Here is a 13,761-nt window from a genome sequence, read left to right as displayed (position 1 = left end):
TCCTGCAAAATTCAAGTTAATACTGAAGTCATGTTCCCACTCTTCTCAATAAATCACAAGTCACCAATCTCAACATATACTCCTTCAAAGAGCTCAAGTTCAGCCAAGAACATCGTCTAGCCCATTCTCCTTTCCAACAAGCAAGTAGGATCAAATATTCACTGAAATTTCTCACAAGGTAATCACCTACTATTCTCTGCTTACCTCTGTTCATACATCGTGCATCAAGCTTCAAACTTGTCCAAATCATGTACAAATTCGATATATACACAACAACACATTTAAACTTTTGAAAAATGACATTCATATTATATATATGCATACATATTCTGTGCATACACGCAAGTGTTTATATCAAAGTGTCAAATGAGAGAAAAGTCAGAGTTTTGAGCTTGTTTGCTTTTAAATCGGGGCTGAGATGGTGGTGAGCGGCGACGGCGGGGCGAAGCTACTGCCGTCGGCTGCCGAGTCAAGTCAGGGGAGGAGCGTTTGGCTGTGAGCCGGCAGACGGCTGTAGTGGCGTGAAGCGGCTGCTGTCAGTCTGGCCGAGTAAGTGAGAGAGAGAGAGAGAGCTTGAGGGCTGGGAATCGGCGGTGGCCTGGTGCTCCTGCTGCCCGTCGATCCAGAGAGAGAGGAGAGTGGACGGCGGCTGGACGGCGGGGCTGTTCGGCGGAGGGAGCGACGGCGGTCTCGGTCTTTGAGGTCGATCGGTGGTCCAGAAATGGGGAGATCGACGACGGTGGTGGCCGATGGCTGCTGCTGTTCGTCTGTCAAGGAGGAAGGCGGCGGCGTTGCTGCTCGGCCACGGACGTTTGAGGGAGAGAAGAAGAACCGGGCGGCCGTTACCAGCCGAAGAGAAGGAGAGAGGCAGCGGCGGCATCTTCGCCGCAGCCGAGGAAGGAGGCGGCGCACGGGGTACCGTCGGGTTGAGTCACAGAACCGAGGGAGAGGTGGCCGGAGTTCGGAGAGGGAGGCTGGGGCGGATGTTGCCGGAAGGCATAGAGAGAGAGAGAGAACGATTTTCGTGAAGGAGAGAAAGAGTGATGAAGCGGCTGAGTGAGTTTGAGGAAGAAGAGATGTAGGGCTTGGGGAGTTGGGCTCTCTTTTTGGGCCGAGTCAGTGGGCCGAGTTTGTAAAGTTGTTGGGCTAGTGTTGGGCTAAGTTTGGGCTTGAGAGTTGGGCCGATTTTCTTTGCTTTAAATTTCAGTTGGGCTTGAGAGTTGGGCCGATTTTTAATTTGAAATTGGGCTAATTTTATTTATTTCATCATGGACTCAGTTTTAATTAATAGTTGGGCCTTTATTTATATAATTAAATTGGGCTTTCTTATTTTTAATTAATTGAACTATTATTAGTTTGAATAATTTATTTTAAAGGATAATTTTCATAATAATATCATATTATTATTATGTGCATATTTTAAGTAATTTCTTATTATATGCCAAGCATGACATGAAATTGCATTATATTTTTGCAATAAGAGTATTTAAGATTCAATTGGTTTTATTTATAATTCCAATTATTAAAGAAATATGAGTAAGAATATTGTTGGTGTTCTTAACTCAAGAGAAATGTTTTCAATTATTTATTCATTAAATTTTGGAAACCCGGCGTGATGAATCAAGTATGTTTAGTACATTCACTAAGACTTTAAGTTAGCTTCACGAGACCTATTAAGAATAGAATTTTGTAGGCTTTGTGACCAAGGGGATTAGCGCTGCTTTCCCAAGACGAGTTTATGTGATTATGATCTTCAGGCTTTGCCTATCCAGGTGGGCATTACTTTTACTATACGTATGTAGAGATCCCCTACGTGTCGTAGGCCTCTTATACGAATGAATGCATGAGATGATTTAACTGTTAATTTCAGTTTTATATATCTATCAAACGAGTTTAATGCTACCTTTGAACAAGTTATTTCGCTACAAATTTTTGAACTGGAAAATATTACAACTGTTGTCTTGCCATAAAATGTTTAAATTTTAGTATGATATCTATCTGCTTTGGCTTTGCCAATGATGCAATCGAATTCGAGTCCTGAGCAGTTGATAGCTATCCTGCCAGGGCTAGTGTACACCAGTGACCGTGAGTCATCTAGCGGGTTGGCCGGTCAAGTGACCGTGAGAGGTGGCCACCTCTCCGGCACACAATTTCAGATATGATAGATTACAAAAGAACTTAGTCTGATCAGACGAACTTTAAGAATCACAAATGAACTTAGTAAGCTTGGGCCTTTTTAGCGAAAAACTCCCTTGCTGTACTGTTTATGATGGCATGACAATTTATAGTTTTGAAGCATGTATTTTTATACCTAGGCATACGTGCCCACTGAGTGCTTTTGTACTCAGCCCTGCATGTGTTTTCTAAATGTGCAGGTTGAGCTGATGTGATGATGGTGCTGCAATGAGCGGAGTCTTCAGGGTTGTTAATAAATAGTTAACCTGTCTAGAATATGTCTTCATACATATGTCTAGCTACTTTCCGCTGCAAGATGTTGTTGATGTTATAGTATGTTATGTCATACTTTGAGTTTTAAGAGAATGGTTTCATATGATGTATAACTTGATTAATGATATTAATTAAGTTTTATGCTGTCTTTCATAGACTGTTTTCAATTGAGTATTAATGAATAAAAATGACGAGTTTTATTAAGATGAGTAAGTTTTACGGTTATAAATGACGCCCCTTTTCTTCCCCTTCTTCTTTAACCCCATCCCTAGTCGTGGATCACTCGGCCTAACTATCCCTAGTTAGGGCGGGCTGTGACAAGTATGTAGTTCAATTTTGAATATAGAATTGCACTATTACAACTTCTATTAGCTTCCCAAACTTTTAAGTTTGAATGCAGGAAAAGAGAGGCTTCGTTCTGCTGATACTCTTGCTTGCTTATGAATTTTTTTTTTGATAAATTTACAATATTAAATAAAGAAATTAAAAGACCGCGCTACAAGCACTACAAAAAAAACGCGCAAATAGCGACGAAAACTACCGACGGCGGCGCCGCCGCCGGCAATTACCGACGGCACGGCGGCGGCAAAAACGGCGACCCGCCTTTTGACTATTACCGGCGAATTACCGACGGCAAAACGGCCGCCGCTAATTAGCGGCGGTTACGCCGTCGCTAATTTAAATATATATTAATATACATATATATTATTTATTACAGACGGCATTTGCCGTCGGTATTTACCGGCGGCAATCGGCCGCCGCTAATCGCCACCGCCGGTGACATCCGGCGATAGCACAACCGCCGTCCGGCCAACGTTACCGACGGCATTTTTCCGCCGCTAATTACCGACGGCATTTCGGCAAATGCCGTCGGTAATTAATTTTATTTTTTTTATTTTTTTTTTATTTTTTTTTATTTTTTAATTTTTTTTTTTCATTTATCATCTAATAAATTGATCAAAGATAAAAATACAAAAACATTGAAATCAAATATATATTGAAATACAAGTGAAAATTTAAACATTGATTATTACTAAGAATTCAAGATTCTTAGTAAGAATCTTATAATTATAACTTAAGAATGTTAATTTGATTAGTGATTCACTCATCAATCATCACTAATCCAAGATTATTACTAAGAATTCAAGATTCTTAGTAAGAATCTTATAATTATAACTTAAGAATGTTAATTTGATTAGTGATTCACTCATCAATCATCACTAATCCAAAATTATTACTAAGAATTCAAGATTCTTAGTAAGAATCTTATAATTATAACTTAAGAATGTTAATTTGATTAGTGATTCACTCATCAATCATCACTAATCCAAGATTATTACTAAGAATTCAAGATTCTTAGTAAGAATCTTATAATTATAACTTAAGAATGTTAATTTGATTAGTGATTCACTCATCAATCATCACTAATCCAAGATTATTACTAAGAATTCAAGATTCTTAGTAAGAATCTTATAATTATAACTTAAGAATGTTAATTTGATTAGTGATTCACTCATCAATCATCACTAATCCAAGATTATTACTAAGAATTCAAGATTCTTAGTAAGAATCTTATAATTATAACTTAAGAATGTTAATTTGATTAGTGATTCACTCATCAATCATCAATAATCCAAGATTATTACTAAGAATTCAAGATTCTTAGTAAGAATCTTATAATTATAACTTAAGAATGTTAATTTGATTAGTGATTCACTCATCAATCATCACTAATCCAAGATTATTACTAAGAATTCAAGATTCTTAGTAAGAATCTTATAATTATAACTTAAGAATGTTAATTTGATTAGTGATTCACTCATCAATCATCATTAATCCAAGATTATTACTAAGAATTCAAGATTTTTAGTAAGAATCTTATAATTATAACTTAAGAATGCTAATTTGATTAGTGATTCACTCATCAATCATCACTAATCCAAGATTATTACTAAGAATTCAAGATTCTTAATTAGTAAGAATCTTATAATTATAACTTAAGAATGTTAATTTGATTAGTGATTCACTCATCAATCATCACTAATCCAAAATTATTACTAAGAATTCAAGATTCTTAGTAAGAATCTTATAATTATAACTTAAGAATGTTAATTTGATTAGTGATTCACTCATCAATCATCATTAATCCAAGATTATTACTAAGAATTCAAGATTCTTAGTAAGAATCTTATAATTATAACTTAAGAATGCTAATTTGATTAGTGATTCACTCATCAATCATCACTAATCCAAGATTATTACTAAGAATTCAAGATTCTTAATTAGTAAGAATCTTATAATTATAACTTAAGAATGCTAATTTGATTAGTGATTCACTCATCAATCATCACTAATCCAAGATTATTACTAAGAATTCAAGATTCTTAATTAGTAAGAATCTTATAATTATAACTTAAGAATGTTAATTTGATTAGTGATTTACTCATCAATCATCACTAATCCAAGATTATTACTAAGAATTCAAGATTCTTAGTAAGAATCTTATAATTATAACTTAAGAATGTTAATTTGATTAGTGATTTACTCATCAATCATCACTAATCCAAGATTATTACTAGAATTCAAGATTCTTAGTAAGAATCTTATAATTATAAGTTAAGAATGTTAATTTGATTAGTGATTCACTCATCAATCATCATGCAATACTGTATAAATACCGAAATAAATTGTGGATATACAATAAAATAAATAAATAAATAAAATAAATAAATAAATAAAATAAAATAAAAAAAATAAATTAAAAAATATTACCGAGGGCAAATGCCGTCGGTAATTACCGACGGCATTTTGCCCTCGGTAATATCGTGAACAACTCCGGCGTGTGCGCCACCACCGTCCGGTGGAAATTGCCGACGGTGATCTCGCCGCCGCTAATTACCAACGGCAAACGCCGTCGGTAATTTTCCGGCAACTCTCCGCCGTTCAACGGCGGAAATGCCGGCGGCATCGCCGCCGTTAATTGCCGGCGGCGGCCGATCGCCGTCGGTAATGGCGTTGCCGACGAACCGTTTAGCGACGGCGAGTTGCCGCCGGTAACGCCGCCGGTAACACTATTTACCGGCGGCCGTCTTTTGTTACCGACGGCATTTCGCCGTCGGTAATCAACGATTTTTTTGTAGTGAAGGGACTCGAACCCAAGACCTTTGGCCTTAGGCATTAACCCCTTACCGCTTGGCCAACACACGCACACACTTATGATTTGTTTTAAGTCTATGATTTGTTTACTGCTTTTTAGCTTCGTCGCGAGTGCGCCGAACCTTTACGGATCGAATGAAATCCGAATCGCTCCGCTCTGCGCGTTGCACGAATTCCTGTGTAGGGCCCACGTGCCAGTGCCGTCGGGGCGAACGCCTCGTGCACGGAAAATGGCCCGAGAAAGCTCGCAACACTCGACTTTTTGACGCGGAACGCGCTTTCCGTAATTTCATATTATGTGTGTTATTAAGCCCCAGCAGAGGAGTCTTGCGGCGCCATATGCTTCCGGTACAGATGCTCCAGAAACTCGTGGAGAATCATTTGTTGCATCTTCTGAAACTAGTCCTAGAAGGGCTTGTGAGTGATAGTTGTGTGAAGGATGTTGCTAGCGTAGTTCCAGTTGGGCAAGTACAGTCTTATTTACTATGAATAAAAGTTTTGTTTATTCTTACCAAAAGTCATTTGTTATTAATATTTTAACTCTTTTGAAAAATCTTAATATGAACAAAAGTCTTTTGAAAATTTGTCACAATTTTCTTTTTGATCCATCCATAAAAAATCAGTCATTTTCATTTATAGTAGTATGGTCCACACAAACTATACTCACAATATGGTAATTTTTCTATGGACAGAGGGAGTATTTGGTATGAACAAAAATTTCTGCATAACTCAATTTTTGGTACGTCTTCAAATTTATGCATACTCTATTTTTGGACATTACCCACATATAATTTTTACAATTTTATCCTTCTAACTTACACTATTTACTCACAATCTACTTAATAATACTCTTGATGTGGGACTCATTCTCCACAATTAATACATCAATCAAATTTTTATTAAAACTCATGTTGTGGTCAACTATACATATTTATAGGGGACGAAGGGAGTATTTGATACGAATAAAAGTCTTCTTCAAAACCAAACCAAGGGGACAGACGGAGAGAACTCTGATCGTCTTTGGAGAAAATTCGACGGAAGCAACTGAATCAAACCAAGGTACGCTTCAAATCCTCGGAAAATTTGAAGTTTAACGAAGATATGCTGAATTTGAAGTATGCTAAATTTGTCATGCAGAGGCCTGACTGAGTGTGGATAATATGCAACGATGCTACGGCAGGAGGTGGATAGACTCGCCGCTGCTGTTCGGTGGGGAAGAAAAGAAACTAGGACACTTGTTATGGGACAGAGGGAGTATATCCTAAAATGACACTATTTTAGTATTTTTATTAGTAAATGACACTTTTATTATACCTAAATGACATTGTTTTTTTTCACAAAATCTTGGGTACGCCTGGGTGTATCGTACAACCGGGTTGACCCGTACCCAGAATAGTATTAATTATATGGGTTGGGTCAGAATATGGGTTCAAATCCGGTTGTACGGTACACTTCATTTTTTTTTTAATAAATGACACTTTTAATATATCTAAAAATGACACTCGTCCATCAAAGATATGACAATTTCCTTTTTCGGCGTCCACAAAAAATATGTCACATCTATTTTTAATAGTAGGGTCCACACAACTCACTCACATTTAAAGTGGGACCCTTACTCCACTACCAACTTTACTCATATTTTATTAAAACTCCGAAAATAAAGTGACATATCTTTGGTGGACGGAAGGAGTAATAAATAACAGTATAAGGATCGCTGAGAAGGATTATATACATTAATAAATGAAAATCCCTGAGATTAAGGATTTATGTAATTTGCAAAGTACATACAAATTTCTTCCAACGAGCTCTGTATCGATCGTCATAGTTGTTCAGTAGCAAAGCCGCATCATCGGCGGAGCCTCCAACTCCAAAAATTCCCAAATCCAAGAAAAACCCTCTTCGTTAATTCCATCAACTCTTGTTGTTTTCTTGTTTCTCAAATCTCTATCTGTTTCCCTTTCTTATATAATAATCAAGAAATTGCAACTCCTTTGAGGGAAATTTAGTGTGGAAGAATGGGCAGCAGCATTGCTTTTGCATCATCTTCTCCTGGTTTGGTCTTCAACAACACCAAAGAGATCATAAATGGGGCCTCATTGTTTCACTACAACGCCCTTAAACCACTCCAAACTAACCGCTTTGAGCCCAACGGATTCGCATCCACTTCTGGTAATTTCTCAATCATTTCATTTGTTTGGTGTTACAAAATTCATAAATTAATAGACACTATAATCGCAAAATTGATCTCTTTTATTTAGAACATTAGTATTATTTTTATTCATATCAAACATCACTTTTATCCATAAAACTACTCCATTTGTTCTAACTAATTTGATCAATATTCTTTTCTGGATCATCACAACTAAGTTAATCAATTTCCTTATATGAAATTACTTTTTCTCTTTAATCACTCTATTTATTTTATTGTCAAGCACACTTAAAGTACTAAAACACTACATTTTTAAATTATGTGCCGAAAAAAAGTTAATCATGTTAGCTAAGATGGAGGGAGTATTACTTTTACTATTGTTATTTTTAACATCAAAATTGTCACTTTCATGTGAAACAATATTACTTTTATTTGTAATAATAATTATTTTTATATAATAAATCATGGGTCAAGGTTGAGGTTAGGATTTGAGTTGAATTCGGGTCAAATTTGGGTCGGATTGTCGGTTATGGTCGAATTAATCCCTAACCATGCGCATAGTAAGGCTAAATTGTGCTAATTAAATTGTCATACATTAATGCAAAAAAAAAAAAAAATGTCATACATGATGAATTCTTGTTCTTGATACTTACTGATTTTTGACAAACTTAGACGATATTGAAGTTATGGGCCAATTATGCGGCTTAAATATTTAATGGGTGAGTTATGGGCTCTTCATTAGCTTAGCCCAATATTCATTATTTGAATTACGCTGTTTTTAGTTAACTTTTTGTAATTTTATATTTATTTAGATTTATCATTTGGCCAATCCAAAAAATAAATTATTCGATTTCCATCAGTCCAATTTGAGATGTCCTATTTTTAAATTTGGACCGTCCCATTTAAAATGTCCATTCCATTTTGAGACATCTAACATATGTCAAATACCCTCAACATAATTTATAAACACAAAAATTTGGGTATAACCGGATGTATCGTACAATCGGTTAATTCGCACTCAGAATAGTGTTATTTATAAGATTCGGGTCAAGATGTAAATCAGGGTATAAGTGAAAGTGCAATCTAGTTGTACTATACACCCGGTTGTGGACACGAAAGTTGGAGATATTTTATGAAAAACCCCGAAAGTTGGGAACACAAAATAGGACTAATTTTAAGCTGGATTTAAGTTAAATGTTGATGTGTTAATTGTGTACAACTTTGTAGTGAAATGCAAGAGAATAAGGGCGATGGGAGGTCCAACAGTTTCATCTCCAAAGAGAGAAACAGATCCTAAGAAGAGGATTGTGATCACAGGAATGGGGCTTGTCTCAGTTTTCGGCAGTGATATCGACACATTCTACAACAAACTCCTGGATGGAGTGAGCGGGATCACTCCCATCGACAGATTCGACGCCTCGGAGTACTCGGTGAGGTTCGCCGGGCAGATACGCGACTTCTCGTCCAAGGGCTACATCGACGGCAAGAACGACCGCCGCCTCGACGACTGCTGGAGGTATTGCTTGGTCGCCGGAAGAAGAGCCCTCGATGATGCCTCCCTCCCTAAACCACTTCTTGACACTGTAAGCATTTCTCCAATAAATGGAATGATGTTGCAACAGACCAGCTTAATTAAACGAGCCGAATATTAGCGAGCTCAAGCTTGGCTCGTTCAAATATTCGGGAATGATGCCGTATTCGAGTTAGAGCTCGAGCTGGGCTTTGTCTGATATTCGTATAAATGGTTGCAACTAGAGCTGTAAGCGAGTCGAATAGAGCTGAACACTAACTAACTCGTTTAAATATTAGAGTGTTCAAGCTTGGCTGGAGCTTTTATCTTGTTAATCGAGCTCGGCTCGTCACCCAATTAATCGAGTTGGGGCTCGGCTCGTGTGACACTCGATAATTAATGTCATATTTGAGCTCGAGCTTGTCTGATATTCATATAAATGGTGTGGTGTCCGAGCTCGAGCTCGTTAAAAAGTCTTGAAATGCTAAAAAATATTTACAATGTGATCTTTGTTGCTCGAGCTCGACTCGCTTAATTATAGTCAATTGGCAATGGATGAATGAGCTAAGCACCACCTGGCTCGAGCTGGGCTCGATAAAATTATCGAGTTCGAGTTTGGCTGGTTTACTACAAAATCGAGCATGGAAAACGAGCATTTTTCAAGCGAAGCCTCGACTAACCTACTAGTAGCGCTGTTCATTTACAGCCTGGTTCTTGAACTGAATTGCAGATGGACAAGACGCGGATAGGCGTGCTCGTGGGGTCGGGGATGGGAGGCATCACGGCGTTCAGCAGCGGAGTAGAGGCCTTGGTGCAGAAGGGATACAAGAAAATCACTCCATTTTTCATTCCCTACTCGATCACAAACATGGGGTCTGCATTGCTGGCTATCGACACCGGCCTAATGGGACCAAACTACTCGATTTCAACCGCTTGTGCAACGGCAAACTACTGCTTCTTCTCCGCTGCAAATCACATCAGAAGAGGGGATGCCGATATAATGGTGGCCGGTGGCACGGAGGCCGCGGTGACTCCTACCGGAGTCGGAGGTTTCATCGCCTGCAGAGCCTTGTCACAGAGGAACCACGACCCTCAGAAGGCGTCGAGGCCGTGGGACAAAAACCGCGATGGCTTTGTCATCGGCGAGGGCGCTGGTGTGCTGGTACGTTGTAGTTACTATTTTACCCTTACTCTATTCACAACTCACGACTATTTACAACTCTGACCTAGGTAATTCGTGGATGACACTTAAAATCATGCCATTCACGACCTAGCGCATACTTGGTAGTGAATGGTAATATATAAAATAAAAGTTATTTAGGTCCGGGCTGTGAATTAGTGACGAGTTTAATTACAACTAATTGTGAATATAAGAACATTATCGATCGGGGTGCCTCCGATTTGTATTGTTAATACTCTTAGGGTGGTGCGTTCACTTTGATGGATGGAAAAAGGAGGGATAAACAAAAATTTAAACCTTAAAATGTCTCCTTTTTTATACATTTTACACAAAAAAGGAGTTCACCATTTTTCCTTCCTTATTTTCACTTCAAGGAGGGATAATATTATCACACCAAAATGGAGGGATAATATTGTCCCTTCTTGAAGTGAAAATATGGAAGAAAAAATGGTGAACTTCTCTTTTGTGTAAAATGTGGGATAAGAAAGAAGACATTTTAATGCTTAATTAAATTTTTGTTATCCCTCATTTTCCCATCCATCAAAGTGAACGCACCCTTATATTTGTTAATACTCTTATATTCACAGCTAGTTAGCAGTAAACTTCGCGACTATTCACCACTCGGATCAAGGTAACTCATAAATGAAGGCTAAAATCATACCACTCACAATCTAGCCATAGCGTAGTTGTGAATGATGAAAGACTTATTACGATCATTTTTTATTTTTTGCTATATCAAAATGGATACTTTTAGGTTATGGAGAGCTTGGAGCACGCGTTGAAACGGGGCGCCAACATCATCGCAGAGTACTTGGGAGGCGCCGTGACCTGTGATGCTCACCACATGACCGATCCTCGTGCCGATGGGCTCGGGGTTTCGTCATGCATTGCCAAGAGCTTGCAAGATGCAGGGGTAGCCCCTCAAGAGGTTGGCTTTTGATGAAAGGCTTAGCTAATTTGATCCATATTCTCAATATTATTAGGTGCTCAAATTTTTGTGTGTGATGAATTAGGTCAACTATATCAATGCTCATGCTACTTCAACACTTGCTGGAGATTTAGCTGAGGTTAATGCAATCAAGAAGGTGTTCAAAGATACATCCGAGATCAAGATGAATGGCACCAAGGTATATAAAATGCGCCTATTTGATCAATATATTTTGAATGGAGTCAATAACCGATAAATTTTTGAACTTTGATTAAATTTTAGTTTTGTACGCCAATTTACAAATCTAAAACAATCTTATAACTATTGATCTTTTCAAAAAAATCATCTAATTTTGCTAACGAGTTAGATTCTGGTCTAATTTAATATATTGACATGTTTGTCTGGAATTTTTCCCTCATATTCAAATCGATTTAGTTAATTATGTATAATTTCAGTCGAAAACGACATCATTTTGTTAAATAAATTGGGTGGAAACCGGCCTTGTTAGCAAAATAAGATTATAGTATTAAAAGTTTAGTGATTGTGGGACAAATTTGTAAGTTTGTGTGCAAAATCAGAAATTAGTCGAAGTTATGTAATTTACATATTATTATCCTTTTTGAATATTATGTAGTAATATTTGAATAAAAAATCCAACTTACTAAGACTGCTATAAACTTACATGATTAGTCGATGACCGGACACGGCCTCGGAGCTGCCGGCGGGCTAGAAGCAATCGCCACCATCAAAGCAATCAACACTGGCTGGCTACATCCAACCCTCAACCAAAATGTAAAGAAACAATATCTATATTCATTTATTTTAATTCTTTGTGAAATTATGTGATTGCATTTCTTGATGCTTGCCTTGATCGTATTGTGCAGGACTTGGAAGGCGATGTCACGATCGACACGGTCCCCAACGTGAAGAAACAACACCAAGTTAATGTCGGTATGTAATCTTATATCAAGTGGTCCAAGATTAAAGTACTAAATTCTTACTAAGGGCTCTCAAAATGAGCCACGTCGAGCCAAATACTAGCTGGCTTGAGCTTGACTCGTTTAAATATTCAGAGGTTTGAGCTCGACTCGAGCTTCTATCTTGGTGATCGAGCTCAGCTCATCGTCCCATTATCGAGCTCGATCGACTGGTGTGATATTCGATAATATCATATTCGAGCTTGACTTGTCTGATATTCATATAAATGGTGTTCAAGGTCGAGCTCGTAAAAAGCTCATGAAAGGCTAAAAAATATTCAAAATATGCTCTTAAGCAACTTGTTACTCGAACTCGAGCTCAACTCTACAAATATATTTTTTGCATGAAGGCTCATGCATGGCTCGATTGAAGGCTCGCGAACATATTTTCAAACAAACAAATTTGAATATGTTCACGAGCCTAACGAGCTGAGCACCGTCTGGCTCAAGCTAAGCTCCATAAAGTATCGACCTTGAAATCACGTTCGTTTACCATCGAATTGAGCTCTTTTTTCAAGTCGAGGCTCAAATAGCGAGTAGTCCTGTTTATTTACAGTCGTATCAGCATAGTATATATCATGTGACATGGCTATTGATCCCAATCTTTGCAGCCATATCCAACTCATTTGGCTTCGGTGGGCACAACTCAGTGGTCGTGTTTGCTCCGTACAACCCTTGATGAATGTTGTGATGGGAGCATTGAATCGAGAGAAGAACATTCATTGTCACATTCATTATCCATCAATATGAATAATAACATTGTAAAACACTTGGTTTTGGTGTGTCACACTATTTTTCAAGTGCAATAAAGTGTTGAAGGGGACAGGATCATACAAAAATTTGTTCTTGCTAAATTTGTTCATGATGATGATTTGCTGTATTTGAAATTTTCCAAGTGGGAGAAGAAATGAAAATAGAAAATTGAAATGTAGTGATGTGATGTTTGAATGTCATAGAATGTTGCTTTTGGGACCTGTTTTTTTTTTTTTTTTTATCATGTTGGAGTAAAATTTATATATATGGTGTTTAATTTTCCAGTGAATTTCATTTATTTGGGTGGAAGAGGACCAGCTTTTGACACATTGCAACTTGTGGAAACCCATCACCATCTAATTTGCGTTGCTAATCATTGACTGCTTTCACTAATAAAATCTTGTTTAAAGAAAAATAAAGCTCAATTGATGTCCAATAATTTCAATGTTATGTATAGTTTGGGCCTCGCCGCCTTCAATGTTTTTAAGTCGGATGAATATATTAGCTCAATTGAATTACTACTAAAAATAAATGTTAGTAATATTTTTCTTAATCATATCAGATTTGTATAAGACCCTTCAGCTGAACCCTAAAGGATATAATATAATAAATTAAGGAGTTATTCTTAAATTATATCTCGAACTTTAATTTCATGGTGAT

The 13,761-nt window shown here is 37.3% G+C and overlaps 1 protein-coding gene across 1 annotated transcript; it reads left to right on the top strand.

Annotated features, from left to right (window-relative positions):
- Positions 1-7,316: 7,316 nt before the first annotated feature.
- On the top strand, positions 7,317-13,342 carry LOC131017775 (3-oxoacyl-[acyl-carrier-protein] synthase I, chloroplastic-like). The gene is made up of 8 exons (XM_057946497.1): positions 7,317-7,773; positions 8,981-9,336; positions 9,994-10,425; positions 11,198-11,371; positions 11,457-11,570; positions 12,062-12,163; positions 12,256-12,322; positions 12,960-13,342. Exons 1-8 carry the CDS (start codon positions 7,620-7,622, stop codon positions 13,025-13,027), a joined length of 1,467 nt encoding a protein of 488 aa, XP_057802480.1. The 5' UTR covers positions 7,317-7,619; the 3' UTR covers positions 13,028-13,342.
- Positions 13,343-13,761: the final 419 nt, after the last annotated feature.

The sequence above is a fragment of the Salvia miltiorrhiza genome, chromosome 3, assembly GCF_028751815.1.
Source record: "Salvia miltiorrhiza cultivar Shanhuang (shh) chromosome 3, IMPLAD_Smil_shh, whole genome shotgun sequence".
NCBI lineage: Eukaryota > Viridiplantae > Streptophyta > Magnoliopsida > Lamiales > Lamiaceae > Salvia > Salvia miltiorrhiza.
The sequence above is the reverse complement of the archived record's forward strand: the minus strand, read 5'-3'. Positions and strand labels throughout refer to the sequence as shown.

What these genes read in the sequence shown, in the direction of transcription:
- LOC131017775 (XM_057946497.1), top strand. Translation starts at nt 7,620, where the DNA reads ATGGGCAGCAGCATTGCTTTTGCATCATCTTCTCCTGGTTTGGTCTTC. An exon ending in TCAAGATGAATGGCACCAAG is followed by an intron (nt 11,571 to 12,061) that starts GTATATAAAATG and finishes TTACATGATTAG; the next exon opens with TCGATGACCGGACACGGCCT. An exon ending in ACAACACCAAGTTAATGTCG is followed by an intron (nt 12,323 to 12,959) that starts GTATGTAATCTT and finishes CAATCTTTGCAG; the next exon opens with CCATATCCAACTCATTTGGC.